The sequence below is a fragment of the Paralichthys olivaceus genome, chromosome 19 (assembly GCF_024713975.1).
Source record: "Paralichthys olivaceus isolate ysfri-2021 chromosome 19, ASM2471397v2, whole genome shotgun sequence".
Taxonomy (NCBI): Eukaryota; Metazoa; Chordata; class Actinopteri; order Pleuronectiformes; family Paralichthyidae; genus Paralichthys; species Paralichthys olivaceus.
Window position 1 is genome coordinate 616,047 of NC_091111.1, and position 19,249 is coordinate 635,295.

The following is a 19,249-nucleotide window of genomic DNA, read 5'->3' on the forward strand; positions in this document are numbered from 1 at the left end:
CGAGGGACATCTAGCCACTCAACAAAATCACGACTGTTTGCTGTCCTGGCTCCTTAATGGTGGAATGAGCACCCTATTGACATCAGGACAGCAGAAAGTCTACATATATTTTGCCCCAGGTTAAAAACACATCTCTTCTGACAACACCTTGGCTAAGAAGATGGTCTATGTCAAGTTGAACTTGTATGTTGCACTTACATGCAGGACTTTGTAGTTTGGCTTTTTTTAAGCAGTGTACTTACATGATTCTTGCGGTTCTGGGTTTGTACCCTCATGGTTGAATGCACTTATTGGAAGTTTCTTTGGATAAAAGCATCAGCTAAATGATATGTAATACTTAATATAAAGAACTATCCTGGGTCTGTACTTGGATAGGAAGGTAAAGTTAAGGCTTTTACATCTATTTGATTGCTTGTTCATTCTATGTGACAGTTCTTTCTCTTGAGTTTAGGTTTTGGCTACTCCCTCTACATCTGTATATGCTGTACAGCCACAGTAGTACCCACCAGACACTGGGTTGGTTGTCAGTTAAAATTTCGATAAAATGTTCTGTTTTCTATTATTTATCATCGTACCATTAGTTGCAAGGTCAGTCTCTCAATCTGTTCTTTATGATGCTTGATCATCTGGTGGGAAGCAGAGATGACATGCAAATTACTTTTTGACATTATTTGTGTGTGTATGTGTATAGTTTTTGTGCATGTGTAAGGGATGTTACCCTGCTGCTGTAGTCTTGCTGCTCTAGAAGTCGAGTGTTTTCCACCTCAAGCTCCATCAGGTCTTGCATTGGCAACCTCACCCCATCATCCAAAAACTGCTGCACCTTCTGCTGTAGGCTTTACCAAGACAAGGTACATCATTACAAAGAGAAGGGAGATATGTCAAGTGACATGAGAGCATGTTAGCAGCTGTTTCCTCATCTAATGTAGAAAAGAGATTGTTCTGACTGAATGCAAACAATTATATAGGCAGCACAACTATGTACAGTATATATCCAATGCAAATATCCAAGTGGGCACACATTTAATGATGTGACCATAATGTTTCAACTTGAAATGGACAAAGGTAAGACAAAAATGAGAGGAAGTAGAGATGAACTGAAGTTCCTGGAAGCTTTCAGAGAAGTCAGAGTCCTAGCTATCACACAGGCAGAGGCACACTGCACAAACATGCATTTATATACTGCTATAGCGCTTTCTAGTCTTCAACCACTCAAAGCACTTACAGTCCAAGTCAAATTCACATGCTAATTCTAACAGCACTGTACCCAGTGCCTTTTATATCACACATCATTCTCACTCTGCAGTGGCATTTTGGGTTCACTGTCTTGCCCAATATTCAGTCTGAACTACAATTGCAGCGCTTTTATGCCTCCACCAACCAGTGCAGTTTCCATGTATATATTTGTAAAAAAATTATGGCCGGTTCAAGTCCAGTATGTACCAAAAATATGGACGGTGGACTGGTAGTTGGAGAGGTGTCAGTTCACCTCCTGGGCACTGCTGAGGTGCCCTTGAGCAAGGCAACAATACCCCCCAATTGCTTGCTGGGCACCTTTCCGGGGCTGCCCATCTCTCTCCAAATTTGCATGTCTTTGAGCCCCTTGTGTGTGTGTGGGATTGTGGGTTAAACTGCATGTATAAAATATGAAAATGAGTGTAAAAAGAATTTCCCCTTGAGGGATCAATAAAGTTCAATTATCATTATTATTATTATTATGTAATCACTTCATCTTTGAGTCCAAATGACAAATGACCAAAACCTGAAGAAATATAATATAATTTATGTTATAAATTACATTCACAAGGCAAAACATTTGTTTGAGAGGTCCAAGGACCTTTGACAACCAAATTCTAATCAGGTCATTCATGATTCAAAGTGAATTGTGCCAGATGCAATGAAATTCCCTACGGGCAGTCCTAATATATCACATTTATAGTAATGTGAAGTCACAGTGACCTTGACCGTTGACCTACAGGCATCATAAGTTCATCTTCAAGTCCAAATTTAAAGACATCTTATCTCAAGATATCACGTTCAAGAAAAACATAAACACACTTTGCGAGGCCACCTTGACCTTTGGCTACCAAAATGAGATCCAAGTTCAAGTGATTATTCATGCCAAATGTGAATATCACATTCACAAGGCAAAAAATGTTGAGGCACACCAATTCTCTCCAGAGGATGCTTGAGTCCAACTGAATGATTGTTCCAGATATCATGAAACTTCCTTTGGGCATTCCTGATATATTGAGTTCAAAACAACTTAAGGTCTAACATTCAAAAACTGGACAATGAAAATATAATGCCTCCGGCCACTGGCTAACGCTGGCGTGGAGGATTAATAAAACTAGGTGACATCATGGCACCTGTCAACTGATGATGTACCTGTGCACAGATGCAATCAGGTCCTTCTCTCTATCGGCTTGCATCTCAATCTTGACATCTCTCTCCTTCATCAGAGCACATCCTTCCTCCAGGGTCTTCTCTAACTGACACACAGTCTTCTCCAGATCCTTGGCTTTCTGTTGTACCTCCTCCTGCTGAGTAGATGCACTCACACACACACATGCACACACAAACAATCAAGCTGTTGACGCTGTGCGACACACAACATTAATGGGTGCTTTTCGCAACCATACAGGTTAATAAGCACCAGACAGGGCTGATAGGGATCAATATCTCAGAAGTGGGAAACATTTGCAAAGGATTTTATTTTATTTCAGAAGTAAAACCTGAGAACCTTTCACAAACAGCTCTGAAGTAATGGTGTTAGGATCTGCCTCTATGAGGGTAATTATGACTGATATGAATTAGGACTCTTTTTGGGCTTTGGTTGTAATTTTGTTTAGACTTTTGTTTATTTTTATTAATTCAAGTTCCTAAGGGTTTGATGACGACATCTTAGTTATCATTGTCAATTTACTGAAATACATATATCGGCTAATTTATTGTGATAGAATTGTTTTACTCCACATTATCAGTATCAGCCACAAAACATATTCTGAGCTATTAGGTCACAGTGTAACATGTTGCCCTGTGGATAACCATTAGCACTGCCAGTATAGAGTAAATGGTGTTGGTTGCACTGTCAGACCTGTGTGTGTTTGTGTGTGTGTGTGTGTGTGTGTATTCTGTATATGTGTGTACCTGCTGGGCCTGAGCTTGAACCTCATCCAGTGTTGTCAGGTCAGAAAGGTATTTCTCCAGTGTCTCTATCCGTTGTTGCTTTCCATTGCTCTGTTCACTCTCTCTTTGATACTTCTTTTTCAGACTACTGATATAGCAATTCCTTGTTTTTATCTGTGAAATAACAGACAAAATGACTAAACAGCACAAACGTGGTATGAAATAAAAAACACTTCATTAGTTTAAATCAATTATCATGTGGGGTACACAAAATAATCCAAGAAGCAACAAATTAAACAAAGTCTGTCATTTGTTCTTCAAACTGTAGGTGATTTATATTTTTGTTCCTGTGGTCAGATCCATCACTTTTTCTAAATGTACCTTTTCCTCCATTTTTCTGATTTCCTCTGTGTATTTTCGTGTGACTTGCTTGAATAATTCATTCAATTGGAGAACTTCCAGTTCAGCCACTACTAGCTTCCTACCAAGTTCTTCATCGCAGCACAGCCTATCAGACTGTTTGCTGCATAGGAGTCTTGCTGATGACTCCTATTGGACAAACAGAGCCTGTGTTGTTATGACAATATTACTTATTAGATGTGTAATTATCAAATTATGAATTTAAATGGTCAATCATCAGACAAGTGTAACCTTAGTGATGTGGTCGTCAAACCACCCTCTGTGGTTCTGCAGGACTTGCTGTGTTCTGAGCTCATTCTCTCTGATTCGAATATGGAGCTGCAAGATCTCCTGCTTCTGCCTGAAACACACAATTCCTTCCTGCTTACAAACATTGTTGTTTGTAAAGACAGAGTAAATGCAAAATGTCCGTATAGATTATACAGCAGATACATGAGACAAGATGGTCAAGCCAAAGTATTTAGTGTAAACATTAAAGCTCAAAAACAGGTGCAATAAAGGAAAGGAGGGAAACACCCAGGTTTGGAACGCGCTGGTTTTAATATACTGTACATTTTCATCTTTTTATAATCTTTCAATATTTTTACACTCAACTGAATACGATTATGTTTACTGTACTGTCTCTCACATGACACTAGCAGATCTCTGTAGTTACAACAAAATGTCAGCTGTCGATATTTCTGAAGATAAAAGATACCAAACAAAAGTCTCTTCAGTTCCTCCATGCTGTAAAAAGTTTGTAAAAAATAGAGGTAGCTGTGGAACAACCCTGAGCAATGCGCAATATGTCTTTTGTTCTAAAGACTTTGTCGCTATTTCTAATGCGATTTCTTTCTTTCATGGTGTTTTTGAGCTGTCATCAGTAAGATGTTGATGAGATTATCATGCAGTAGGGGGTGATTTAAAAAAACTGTCATCCACTCAGGGGGGTCCATTTTTTTACTTCAGCGGATATGCAAAATAAGTGGAGCACTCTGAAAAAATTACACTGGCAGGTACTCGATTAATTTGGAAAGAATTGATGAAAGTTAATGCTATGGAGACATGCATCCTTCAGGGTCAAAATACTGACATTTTTTCATATTATATTTTTGGTAGTTTGATGAAAAGTGCAGTTGATGTGCTGTTCTATGTGATCTGTGGTCTATCTAAAAGGAATATAAAACTTGAAATTGTTAACTTGTAGCTTGATAGTTGTTAATTTGGTTAATGTTTTTTTACTTAAATAGCATATTTATTTCCTGGTTTACACTCACATACACAGTCTAGTACAACAGGAATAATTCTGTTGTTCAGTTTGTGTTGACAAAGGTGCTAAAGTTCCAGTGTGTAAGAATTAGGTGAAAGGGATCTATTGGCAGAAATTGAATATAAAATAATCCTAGTTGTCACAGTCAGTCTCCAATCCTCCCATTTCTCAGTCAGTTTCCCATCCTCCCATTTCTCAGTCAGTCTCCCATCCTTCCACCTCTCAGTACTTTTCCATGGACTCCGCCTCTGCTTCATCGGCCAGCCAAGCCACACCCTCTCACCAACCCAACACAGCTGCTCAGCCCAGTATATATTCACCAGCTCCACTCTCAGTCAGTTGCCAGATTGTTCAACGCCTTCATGCAAGACTTTCCAGCACTCATCTCCGGACTGATTCTTTGTTGCTGACCCTTCCTGTGTCTGACTAACCTGCCTCATCTGAAACCTGGTAATCACCTCTGCCTTCCGTCCCTGAACAAGTCTTCTGCCTTTTGCTGTTTGTATTGCCTGCCACCTGATCTGCTGTGAGCTACGCTGAGAATAAAGACTGTTACCAACTGTCCATGCTTGTTGTGCTGCATTTGGGTCCAAACCATACTCGTTACACTAGTGATGTTTTCAGTAGTGTGTAATCATATAAATTGAACAGATTGTTGTGTTCTTTAACCTTTATATTTACATCAGGAGCAGGTCCTCTTTACAGACGCAACCATGTTTTTACAGTAACCCAGACTGGACAAAATAAACACCTTTTCTTTATGACAACTTAAGCCTACCACAGGTTCTCTTTTATGTTTGGAATGGGAGGGTGAGGTGAGCGTATTCAGCAGCAACATTAAACCTCACCACTAGATGTCACTAAATTCTACACACTGAACCTTTAATTCAACTTGATGATAATTTTGGAGGATGGAGTTTGTGTTGCTGTATTACCTGTCGATCTCCAGCTCTTTCTGTCTAAGGAGCCCTTCTTTAGCCTTCATCAGAGTGTTTACAGGGTGGGAGATCAGTGTCAGCATCTGGTAACATCCACAATTGCAGAATATTTTAACACGTAATGTAATCACATTACTATCCTCTGTGAAGAATAATGATCTTTTCATATCATTCAGACATGATGCACAGCTTAATCCCAAAGTATGATCCTCTACATATGATGCACACACAGTCATTTTAGCCTCCTACTGGAGTGACAGTAACATTCACATCTTTGAAGACATTTGCTATGACAAAGGTTTGGATTCTTTTTCAAGATATTGTAAAGTTTTCCATCTGCCTGTTTCCACATTTTCCTTTTTATTTTTGACAGCTTGGATCGACTCACCAGACACATAGTGTCCCATGGCAATAGACTTTTCTCAAGCACCAACTTTAAGCTATTGGCTAGACATGGCAAAACAGAGGTATACTGTCAATAGTGTCCATAATTTTCAAACTTTATCAAACTTTCCGTCTCATGGTGTGGGACTGTCCTCCAGCTTCAGGATCGCTCAGTCTGATTCATTCCAGTGTCTGTAAGTGCTTATTGTCACCAAACTTAGAGGCACATTGACAGCTGCTTAAAAGATTATCACACTGATTATCACTCTTCTCCCTGATCACTTAACACTGGCTCCTCACTTTTTTGGATGTTATTAACCCGGAGATGTCAACTGCCAGGATTAAAGGGCAAGTGAGGCTTCATTCAACAATTGGCACACTGCAGCTGACTCATTAAATTGCCTTCTATTCCTTTTCTTAATGAATGGTCTGATTAAAAAATAAACACCCAACTTCAGGAACAATAAGAAATATTTTTTAAATAAAGTGGTCATGGATAAGTAATAAATAATTATCATTTAATAGTTAATGGCTATGGCTCAAGGAGTAGACAGAGTAGTGCTCTAGCCAGAAGGTCAGCAATTCTATACCAGTCTTCCCCATTCCAGAAGCCAAAGTGTCCTTGGGCAAGATATTAAACGCCAGATTGCCTTATAGCAAAAAAGAGTGCAGACTATGGATGCACTGTATAAATGTGTGTGTGAATGGGTGAAAGGCACAAACTTGTATTCTAAAGCACTTTGAGTGGTCATCAAGACTAGTAAAGCATTATCAATACAGACCATTTACCATATAATATCAATTTGAAATAAAAATCAGCTCAATCATGAATTAACCATTTGGATTCATGTTACATTCACCTACCTGAATGAAGGTAGGAAGATAAAGGAAAGTTTTCTGGACAGCATTAGTTTAATTCAGATTTTATACATATACCAGGATACTAGTGTTTGTACCAAGAAGAGAGATTCTTATGTAAAGTATTTTTTTCCCTCCTTCGCATTTTTCCTTTTTTCCCCCTTTTTCAAACCTCCCTAATTATTATAATACTGTTCTAACCTGGTTAATTCCTGGTTCCTGCTTATGTCCCTGTTGCAATGACGATGACTCATCTCCAAGAGAGCCCTTTATTTCAGTACCACTGATCTGATGCACTGCTTTGGGCCTGTCCGCCATCTGCTCAGTCAGCCACATATGGGTGCGAACAGCAGGCTGAATTGGGGAGCTTCTGTCAGACTGCTGACCCAGTGGTAAGTCTGCTTGTTTGGATAAGCTGAGGTCATTAACCCTTCCACCTCCTGGACCCAGTTTCACATCTGGTAAAGCACTATAGCTCATGTCCAGACCAATGTGTTTTACTGGGAAAGACAGAGCTGAGAAAAGGGACAGGCTTGTTTCCAATCCACTGGATGTACTGCTGTGGTTGTAATGGTAGCAGGGGCCACAACCTGGTGAGCGCTGCAGCAGGGTATGGCAGTGCACAGAGGAAGATAGCTGTAGATAAAGGTCCACATTTGAAACCATGGGCCCTCTTTTGTGCCCATTTACCAGGCCTCTGTCCAGAGAGCCCTGTGAGGACCACCTCCGGATGAGTTGATGTTCCTTCATGTTCCGATACCTTGGAGCACCCAGGTGAGACATGGTTGGCATTAGCAGCTGAGAAGACCTGGTACAGTTAACCGTGCTGATTGGGGAGGAAGGTACTCTAACACTGGTGTTGGGTGAAGAGGACTTGGGTGGCATAACATGGACAATGGGGTTAGCATCATCCTGGCTGAAGTGAAGCTGGGACAGTGGCTGGAAAGAAAAAGGCGTGGTACTGGAACTGGAGTCATCTGCAGGAAGATAGATTAAGACTGTGAATCATCTTCATTATATTACTTAACATTCTAGTATGAGAGATTTTAATCAAAAAGCAGAGTAGTTAAAAAGGAAACAACTGTCTACTATAAAGGTACATGAGGTGATTTCTAGACAACTGATTTCTTCACTCACAAGTCTTGATCCTGCTATCTGTCGCTAAAGGCTGTGTGAGAAAGCTGCTCCTCATCTCAGTTGCAGTACTACCTGAATCTTAAACTTCCTTTATTTATCCCACAAGGGGAAATTCTTTGTACACTTTTTTTTTACACATGCAGTTCAAACCCACAACCCCACACACACAGAGGGCTCAAAGACATGCACATGCACATTTTTTGGAGAGAGATTGTAAAGTAGAGTAGAGTGATGGGCAGCCCCAGGAGAAGTGCCCTGTGAGCAATTGGCAGTGCCCAGGAGGTTCCCAAGCCAAATCCCTATGGACTGAGCCACTGCTGCCCCCTAATCTGAAAGAGTTGCTCTCATGATGTACATTTAAAATAATTTAGGCCCATCTGGCTGTTAAATGCACCCAATATATCTTGGTGCAAATCCAGATCAAGGGGTGGTTCAAGGATACTTTTGTTCACTTTCTTTATCAATGATGTGTATATAAGGTTCCATGATTCACACTGCATTTCAGGATAAAGACCAAGATATTAAGTAAAATGAACTTTACAAATGCTGCCTCTAAGAATATGAGGAAAAAGATTCTCTGGTCTAGTGAGACCACCCTCTTCATTGGCGTTTTCAGACATGTCCTGCGGAGGATCCCCAGAGAATTGGGTCTGGACTTTCTCCGCAGTTTGCACAACGCAGAGAGGTTCTCTGATCAGACAAGTTCACAACAAAAGCAAATTCTCTGCAGGATTCAGGTGAGGGGTGGTGCAGCAGGCAGAGGCATGAAGCATCATATTAATTCTTCTGCTGAGATCATGAGTTTTGTTTACAGCACATTAACAATGGTGTCGGCTGTGAATTCAGCGGGGGAATCTCATGCTGTGTTTTCAAAGCAATTTTTACTGACTTTATTGATTAGTGTCAGAGAATATTGATAAGAAACTGAAGATTTGTGAGCAGTGCACAGTTGACAACAACAGGAATGTAGGAGACAGATCAGCAGCAGCATGTGAGGTCTGTTGTGATTAACAGAACATCTTACCTTCCACACTGTCAGAGAAGTGAGTGCCAATGCCAGTGTCACCACTGTCAGACACTGTACTCTGTCTGTGCCCACCACAGATGCTGTTCCCAGGGCTAAGGTGGTAACTGTGCCAGGCTGACTCGAGACCAGGGACACATCCTGAAGAGCCACCACTATGGGAGCCTAGACAATAATTTGTACAATAGTTATTCATTTACAACAAAATTAGGCTCATCAAGTAGCCTTACTAGTACATGTTTGATCCACATGTTAATGAAAACACTCCTACACACTGTTTTACTTGCAGTGATACATTTACTTGCAATGTTTCGGTGTTATACCTAAAAGGAACAAAACGTTAATTTAATCTGCAAGCAGCGTTGGATGCACAGCTACGTGCTGTCGCTACCAAGTGACAACCTACCATGACGTCACGCATTAGTTGGTGAACTGCTGTTTTGAAGCTAAGAGTTTAAAATTTGACTTAGCATTTTTGAGCCGGACAATACCATATTTGAATTTGAGGAGGGCACTGGAGAGGCGCAAGTGTTCGATAAAACTCTGAACGTGAGGACTGTAAATATATGACTTATAACAAGGTTCAAGGGTTTTATAATCATATGCACAACAATTACATTTAGCAGTTGCTGGCAATAAAATTCTTGAGTCCCAGGCCCCCCTTTAGACATGCTCTGAAATTATGAAAATAAAAATACAAATAAAATAAATATAAAATATAAAAAATGAAATAGAATATAAAAATTTAAAAAATACAAAAGTAGTGCAAATAGAATTGTGCGAATATTGTAAGGTGCAGAGAGATGAATTATGACTGATGGGAGCAGTTTAAAAGTCTTATGGCCTGGGAGATGAAACTGTCCATGAGCCTGGTGGTGCGGGCCCGGATGCTGTGGTAACGGCGGCCAGATGGCCACTGTGATCCCGACTGCGCCGAGAGAACTAAAGCTGCTAACAAAGTTAGCTTTCACGATCCACGGTCAATTTCATAGCTTAGTAATCTAAAAAGCTAGTTATATACATATACACATAATATTTTACAGAGAAGTTAGCGTGTGTAAGATGCACATTGCACAGACGGCTGCACCAATTGCTGTAAGGTTTATATTGTATAGTACTTTTTTAATTGTAACATTTTGTCATTGTCATTTAACAGGCAAAAACTGGCTGTTCTGGCATGCAGGAGGTCCGTGGCTCAGCGGTAGAGCAGGTCGTCGAATAACCGGAAGGTTGGCGGTTCAATCCCCGCTCGCCATGACCAAGGTGCCCTTGAGCAAGGCACCATCCCCCCAACATCTGCTCCCCGGGCGCTGGCAACAGCAGCCCACCGCTCCAGTATATGTGTGTACATGGCATCTGTCAATGTGTGTTTCATCCAGGTGCCAACTGGATGGGTTAAATACAGAGAACAATTTCATGTATGCATGTAAAAGTGTTAAATGTGACAATAAAAGTATATCTTCTTCATACAGACTAATAGATCTGTCCAGGAAGGGACCCTGATCATGTGACAGGATTTTGGTGCTGATTGGAAAATGCACAGTGGAGTTACAAAAAATGTATATTCACGCTAATCAGAAGGTGGGATTTTGGTGCAAATTGGACAATGGAATAAAAAAAAAAGTCCTGTTTCATGGCGAATCAGTAGGAGGCGATATGACCATGGAATAATATTGACATATGGAGCTGTTCAGTAAGGGACTGTGTTCATAGGATTTAATTTTGGTACCCATTGGGCAATCTAGAGTGGAGGTGCAACAACATCACTTTCACGCTGAATTTTGGGGCTGATTGGACAATGCACAGGGGAGTTTACAAAAAATCCTGTTTCACAGTGAATCAGTAGGTGGGGCTTTGACCCTGTATTAGTTTTGCCACATGGAGCTTTTCAGGCCAGGACTGTGGCATCATTGGTTTAAAGTTTGGTGTCGATTAGACAATCAACAGTTGAAAAATTCAACCTCCTGTTTCATGGCGAATCAAACTTGAGGAAATGTCACAATTCTGACCATGTTCTTATAGCTTTTCTGAGCTGTTGATTGAACAGTGTATACTACAATTACAGCATTTTCGTGTGTCATGGCGACTTGTTGAACTTTGATGCCACGCCTATAACATGTTGTCTGACAAAAACATCATCAATGTCTTTAGACCCTTCAGAAAAAGTTTGACATGGTTGTGGTCAATGGTTGAGGACAACTACATCAAAGTGTAAGATGTGCAAAAAACAAGACATTTCCTGTTGCCACCAGGGGGCACTGGGATTTTAAGGCATGGTTTCTATTGGATGTCATCAGGCCGGGACTCGTCATACATTTCCAGTTTGCAGAAGACTGGACCATGTATGTCTGAGATACAACAACTTTGTGTTTGGATGGCAAGTAATCAATATTTGATACCAAGCCATGGTCTCGTGTGGATCAGTGAAAGCAAATTCAGGGGCTGTGTTCTAGGTGGCGGTGTTGAGACATTTTGCCACGCCCACTTCAAATTACTCCAGAATACTTCAATTTTCACCACTTTTGAATTTTCTGCAAATATTCATGAGTTTTCAAGTATGTTTTAGCCCTCAAAAAGGCAATTAATTTGCCTGAAAAATAATAGTAATCACATCAATTTCAATAGGACCTTCGCACTGTCAGTGCTCGTGCCCTTAACGAACAAAACTTTCTTGGATCGGTATACTAGACTGAACAGGAAGTCGGCCATTTTGAATTAAGTTTAATACCATTTACACATGTTGTATTTGAATGAACTCCTCCTAGAGCTTTCATCAGACCAACTTTTAATTCAGTGAGTGTCATCTCAGCTCCATGGAGATTAAAACTACCTTGATTTTTTAGTGTGTGTCACACGGTCTGATCGTGGCATTGCGATGAGTGGCCAAAAAAGAGGGATTTATTATAACTCCTCTGTACATTGTCCAATCAGCCCCAAACCTCATTCACACGATCACAGTCCCACCCTGAACAGATACATATGTCAATATTAACTCACTGTGACAGCACCTGCTGATGACGGGAAGTGACATGTTTTATACTTTGATCAGTGCTGCTGAATGCTTTACAATATACAGCTCAAATGAGCTCAGACAAGCGATAAGAACATGGTCAGGATTGTGACATTTCCTCAAACCATGTAAACATTGAGGTGTGAAGGTTGATCCTTCGCCAAAAGATACAACGTTGTCGTAACTTCACTGTGCATTGTCCAATCAGCCTCAAAATTCTGTCATATGATCAGAGTCCCGGCCTGAACAGTTCCATGTGTCAATATTAACTCAGGGTCCTAGCACCACCTGTTGATAAGCGTGAAAATTAAGTTATTTTTAACTCCACTGTGCCTTGTCCAATCAGCCCCAAAATTCTGTCCTATGTGTTATGGAATTTTTCATAGACACTGTCTCTTGTCCTCTCTGGAGCAGAGTGCAACAGGCTGTTGTGTTTGGGAAGTGCGAGAGCTTGGCGAAGGTCAAAGCCTTTACGCCCCAGACATCACAGATATGAGACTGCGTAAGCAGGCACTACTGTCTCCATAACTAGTAAATACATTAATTCTGATTTTCTCCTTGGCCAAGCGTCAATAAATATTTCAGCATAAGACATCAAAGGGCCCCTGTATGCTTTCTTCATTGATGAGGTGACCATTGATCAGCAGATTTTCCACAACACTATGATCAGAGTCCTGACCTAAACAGATCTAATAGTCTGTATTTAGTTATAGTGATAGTGCCATCTACTGTTCAGCTTAAAAAAGGAAGTTGTTGTTACTCCACTCTACATTGTCTAATCTGCACCAAACTTTTAAACTATGATCACAGTCCCCACCTGAACAGGCCCATTTTTCAATATTAACTCAGGGTCATAATGCCACCTACTGATTGAATGTGAAGTAGTAAGGTTTTTTTTTAACTCCAGTGTGCATCGTTCATTAAACCCCAAAATTCTATCATACAATTAGAGTCCTGGTCTGAACAGCTCCATATGTCAATATATACTCAGGGTCATAGTGCCACCTACTTATCAGCATGAAAATTAAGTTGTTGTAACTCCACTGTTCATTGTCCAATTTGCCCCAAATTGCTCACGCTTCATCAGAGCTCCAACCTGAACAGATCTATGAGTCCTTAATGTAGTGATAGTGATAGCACCATTTGCTGGTAACAGAAAGTAAGCCTCGTTTCAAAACTTGAATTGATTTACATTAAATTTTCACTGTGTGGTCTGCATTTGATGGTGTGGATGGTAATGCACGATTAGTGGGCGTGAGTTTGGCGACACAGAGCCATTTCAACCAGTCCCTATCCGCCCTCCCCCATAGCCGCGTCAGGTCCAAAGTTCACAAGTGCTTGAGCCCGCACAGTGCTTATTCGCAGCCCTAGTGTTGAGTGTTTTTCTTCAATACCTCTGTCACTTAATAGAGTTTAGTTTGTAGAGAGCTTAGTTGTATTTCTTTAAAAATGTATTATTTATTCATTTTTGTTGTTGTGATTACAAACTTGAGTCTCAGACCAAGAAAGGCTTCAAGCCATTAAAATGCATGTCAGAGGAAAATTCAGTGGACCACAAAAACCATTAGGATCCTACTGAGACCATGGATATCTGTATATTATGTAGAAATAATCCCTCTAATAGTTGAAATATTTCAGTCTCTGATTGATTGACCAAAACAGGCCTTTCTAGAGCCACACCAAGTCTTCCTTAAAAAAATGTATCCTTTTCTATTCTCAACATTATAATTTAAAGCCCCTACAAGGAGGGTAGTGGTTCTGAAGTCTTATTTTAATAATACAGCCTCTTTATGACCTACAACAGAAAATGAGACAGTCAGGGAGAAAATTAGCTTTTTCTATAAACTAACCAGAACCAGGGGAAGCAAGGCTAAAGGCTAGGGTAAAGGCTAAAGGCTAAAGGCTAACCCATACAGACCAGCACTCCCAGGGCTGTTCCTCGCCAACTCCATGTCTCTTACAAACAAGAAAAATGAAATCGGAATGAGAATTATGATACATTACTTCATCGCTATGCATTCTGCAAACAGCTGTGTGTTATGCTGTGGTTTGTTATTCCAGCCAACCTTAAGCCCCTATACATTGAGTCACTTGGTATTGTCTCAGGTGGGGTGTTCTATTTCCCCACAAGAGAATGGGGAAGTAAGGATTTCTCGTACCTGTATAAATGTATTTAATACTCAATGGTTATGTTAAATCAGTTCTAATATTGTAAGAAAATTGTCTTTACTGACAAATGGGTTCATCTTATAGGGGTGTAACGGTACTCAACAATCACGGTTTGGTACATATCTCGGTTTTGAGGTTATGGTTCTGTATGTTTTAAGTACTCAAGGAACAGAAAACATATAACTGATTACAAAAGTAAAATAACAAAATAAACTCTAATAAATAAATAAAAATAGTAAAATTAATTTCTATTAAGTTGCACCATGTAGAAAATTAACTGTACTGCACTGTTATTGTATTGTATGATTATAATTTTTAATTCAAAATAATTAACTACCACCACTTAATTTGAAGAGAGGGTGGCAGTCCCACTCATGTTGGTGTTATTTCCAACGTTTTAAAGATTTTCTTCTGTCCTTTTTAAAATAGACTGTATATATAAATTTATTTTACCTTAAACAGTTAATCAAATAGTTTTTAAGGTAGGAGGGTCTTTTGACTTTGGATTCCTTTGGCCTAAGTGTTTTGTATGTCAGACCAAATTGCCTCATTTTTTTCAGCAGCCGGAATTTTTTAAGAATCTTCCATCACAATTGAAGGTTTTTTGATTTGAAGTGTTTCTGCACTTTGTTTTCCTTCACTAAATTCTTTCATAAGAACATTGTGAAACAGAAGTGTTTTCTTAACTGACACAGAGCTGGTATTTCTTCTACACAGCATTCTCTCTGTGGTGGTTCTTGGTGATTCATATGGTGTGGTTTCCTGGGTTTTCTGTTTAATAGCTGCTTTCTTAATTTGAGCATATCTGAGTTTGTTCTTTACTTTTTTCTTTTGAATGTCTCTGCATGTTTTAACCCTCTCTCTTGACCTCGCTTTCTCGATTTTTCTTTGGCTATGATTCCAATTCTTTCTCCTTTTCCTCTGTTCTCTTTCAGTCAAATCCTTTATTTGCTTTATTTTTCCTTCTCTAACTTTCTGTCTCCAGCTCTGTCCCTCCTGTCTAAGAAATTCTTCTTTTAATTCTTCTGATTTTCTCTCTCCACTTTTTGATACGTTCTGTTCCTCCTTCTACGTTCCTCCTTCTACGTTCCTCCAGTGACACATGGCCTATGCTAGACTAAAATACACAAAAACAACACTCCCAATATTATTATGTGTGTCTATGTACCTTCACCATTATGTGTGCAATGTTCCCTCAACTAAACCCTGATAGAGTTGATCTGTCAATTAACAAAAGCAATAAAACAGCAGATGCCACATATTTAGTATTTGTATATTATTAGACAATCTAATAATCTATTTCTATATTTGACTCAACTCTCAAAAATGATGCCTTCTCATTGAATGACAACTTCTAGCCTGTCACCACTTTCAAGCAGATAATCTGACGGAGTTGACATCTGATGGTATTAACATAATAGCCATATGTTCACAAAACAAATTAAGTTCTTGTAGCAGCCATTTTCTCTTCAGCTTCATGCAAGATGCTAACAGAACCTACTTCAGGAGGATAAAATGACCTAAACAATCTAAACAGAAATATCATTAGACCACATATCATTGTTGTGACACAGGAAATATTAACATTAAGATTAAAAATAATTTAATAAAAAACTATAAAACATATTTATATATACCCTGTCTGCCATGTTATTACATTTTGATAAATGTCTGATGGCCTTGACATAAGTATGGACACAACTTTTAAACCTTATCAAATATGCATTTGTCATGCATGATATTAGATATTATTTTAAGTTTTTCTTTTGATAAAAATTTTTTTTAATGCACATGAATGATGGAACCCTTCACAGAAGTAGTTGGAAGAAAGTCAGTGTCATAAATTTTATATAATAATAATTATATAAATTAAAGGAGATCATTGTGTTAAATACATTCTATTATGAATCCCTTATAACATGTGCAATTAAAATATTTCCATTTTTAAACCCAGTTTAAGCTGCTGGACGTGTTTTGTCATCGGCGAATTACAAAAATGTGTGTCTCAATGTGTAAGTGCAGTAAGCAGTAGTACTCATTGAAAAGAACACGATGTAGCCAGCAACACACTGTATTATTATGTTCATTTCAAACACACCGCAGCTCAAGGTTCCATCTTTACATCCCGACCTTCAGTAACCTCATTACCTTTCTCCATGTTCAATTTACTAGCAGCTTCATCACCACCAGCTGATTAAGTGGGACAAGCTTCGTGTTAAAGAGAGATGTTGTGTCTGCGCTAACTGCCGAGCGGTACCACACTTTCACTTGGCGCAGTGGGCACGGCGTCACACACTGTCATCTCAGACTGAACATCTAGGGACCAACTCACCTGTTTTATTAGAGTCGCATCCATGCTCAGTGTCTCCTCCGTGCCACATTGGTAATGTAGGCGGAATGCATGTGACAACAGAACAGAAAGTCTGACCGCAGGAAAAAGGCTCTTTAGAAACAAGGCGGTGACCGGATCTCCCATGACATCGTGAAAGAAACGAGCAGATACCGGTCTCTGATTCGCTCTGTTGGACAACAGAAACCTCCTTCTAAACTAGACACGAGCACGTCCTAAAGCCGTCGTCTGAGAGCGAGTGGGTGAATTCGACGTGACACATGCTGATCCCCCCCCCCATATAGATATACTGTATATCTATATATGTATGTATATATATATGTATCTAGTTAGAATGCCAGAGTGGTCAAGGGGCATCCAGAGAGGAAAAACACATGATACAGGTTTAGTTCAGGCTTGAAGCTATTTTATTTTTTTATTTTATTTTTTATTTTTCTGTGGTGCACAGGTGATACAGCATCATCACATATCTGTGTTTCTTCTTTCTTTTTGTTGTTTTACAACAGCTGACATCCAGAATGTTGCATTATTGCCACCTTCAGGTTCCATTCTCTCATTATGCCATTATCTAGTCCAGTCATAATAAAAAAGTTAAAGATGCCATACCTCCCTTGTGCACAATCTGTTCATTCTAAAATGCCCCATACACTGCCCTCAGCCTGTCCTATTCCCTTTAGATAATCCATCTTTATTTGTCTCTCCTGTACGAATTTCCAACATGACATAAGTATGTGTTTTGCTGTTTCCTCCTCCTGAAAATAGTCACACAATCCAGTTGGATGTTTCCCAATAATTTGTAGTACGCAATTCAAATTACTGTGCCTGATCCTTAGTCTGCCTGTTGCTACTTGCTGTTTCCCCTGCTTCTTAACTGATTTACTCTGCTCTGTACTGACTGTAAATGCCTTCGTTTTTTCTCTGTATCCCAGTTCTGCTGCCACTGTGGAATTACTTTCTTCCACACTATGCCTCTGCCCTGACTTTGACAACTTAATGTTGACCTCACCAGCTTCTCTCTTAACTGCTTCCTTTGCTAATTTATCCACCCACTTATTCCCCAAAATGCCTAAATGAGCTGGCACCCACATGAACATTATATCCCTTCCTTATTCCCCCATTTTACTGTCAATAATATTTAAGCAATAAATCTTGACGGTTTTTTGCTTTTCCTGTTTGATACTTGTGAGGGCTGATCCAGGGTCACTGCATATAACTATCATAGTGCAGCTGCTATGCTCCACCCCTCTAATGCCATCACAAACATCTCAACAGCATACACATTCAGATGATTTGATGTTCGCTTACTGTGTCCAAACTTGTGTGAGTCCCTTGATCCATCTGTAAATATCTGCATCCATTCCTTATATCTACTCTCCATATGGTAATAGAATTCACTCATTAGATCTGCATTCTTATTACTGCGCTTAATTTTCAACTTGACTGATTCCCTCCTGCATTTTCTTAGCTATAAACACATTTCTGTCCCTTTTCCACAGAGCTCCATCATCAGCAACAATGAACTCCCCATACCAGCTGGGATATTCTCAAATATATCATTATTGAAAATACGGTTGGACTTACTTCACTCCCCTGAGGGGTCCCATTTTCATATATTAACTTCACGTTTATAATCCTTCCAACAACTTGCAGATATTTTTCTCTCAGATACTTTTCCTCTTTTTGCCTCTGTGGTGTCTGAAATGCCATGTGTTGTTTTTCGTTTTGAAGGAAGTTGATTGATGGGTTTGAAATCCATAAACCCTGATAATCTGAAGGTCCATATTCTTTGGTTCTCTGAGAAAAGCTAGGTGTTGGCATTAGGTCAATAGGTCAAGGCTCTAACCACCGCTCTAAATTTGAGCTGGCACCTTCCTCTGTTTCTAATTCAGAGGAGATGGGCTAGTGGGGGAACCAGATATGTTTCTTCAGGATTATGACAACAACTGTCCCTATATAAACGGGGAGTTGGAGCTGTCAGAGAGAAGAGATTCACATCGGCTCCAAATCTCTCTCCAGGCATACTGCAGTGCTTGTATTGATGCTGAACTTCTTGTAATAAACCTTCAAGCAAGACGGTGTCAGCAGGGATTCCTTCATCATCTTCACATCATCGCCACTCAATATACAACACCTCTTTCCCTTCTTCCTTATTATAACTATAACTATGTACTTTAGTTTACCATCACCTCTGCATTTTCTTTGTTTGTTACTGCTGTGATACTTCCATCTGTCAGAACAGGATAACTCCACTCCCTCCTGTCCCCTCCCATCTTCTTCAAGGTCAAGGTCTATTTTCCCATTTCCCATCTAACATAAGTACTGAAATTGTTCCCATTTAGCTTTACTGAATATTCACTTTACTTCCCTTTCTTATACTTTTATTTCCTGGCCTGTGTGTGTGTTACTTAATATTGGGTAGTGGTCACTTACAGTTGTTGAGTCTTCCCATACTTCCAACTTCCCTGTCACCTCATTTGATACCAGTCAAATCTAGTGCTGAAGTGCTACCTGTGTGTACATCTATCCTTGTCCCTCCCCCATTATTGATACATACTAAATTACTATCCTCTAATAGTTGTTC

General features: G+C 39.7%; 1 protein-coding gene across 5 annotated transcripts in view; it reads right to left on the reverse strand.

The window, feature by feature from the left end:
* Positions 1–16,882, reverse strand: part of cep85l (centrosomal protein 85, like) — a 57,443-nt gene extending 40,561 nt beyond the window's left edge. For 3 of the 5 annotated variants that reach the window (XM_020091519.2, XM_069515023.1, XM_069515022.1), the window contains exons 1-10: positions 16,651–16,882; positions 9,140–9,304; positions 7,180–7,955; positions 5,734–5,819; positions 3,781–3,889; positions 3,511–3,678; positions 3,151–3,303; positions 2,389–2,543; positions 719–836; positions 576–626 (exon numbers count right to left, since the gene is read on the reverse strand). In XM_020091519.2, coding sequence (XP_019947078.1) covers positions 576–626; positions 719–836; positions 2,389–2,543; positions 3,151–3,303; positions 3,511–3,678; positions 3,781–3,889; positions 5,734–5,819; positions 7,180–7,955; positions 9,140–9,304; positions 16,651–16,699 — 1,830 coding nt within the window. In that variant the 5' untranslated portion in view covers positions 16,700–16,882. The remainder of the gene's footprint in view (positions 1–575; positions 627–718; positions 837–2,388; positions 2,544–3,150; positions 3,304–3,510; positions 3,679–3,780; positions 3,890–5,733; positions 5,820–7,179; positions 7,956–9,139; positions 9,305–16,650) is intronic. The other 2 variants (XM_020091517.2, XM_020091521.2) reach the window with 2 other exon arrangements.
* Between the last annotated feature and the right edge of the window lie 2,367 nt (positions 16,883–19,249).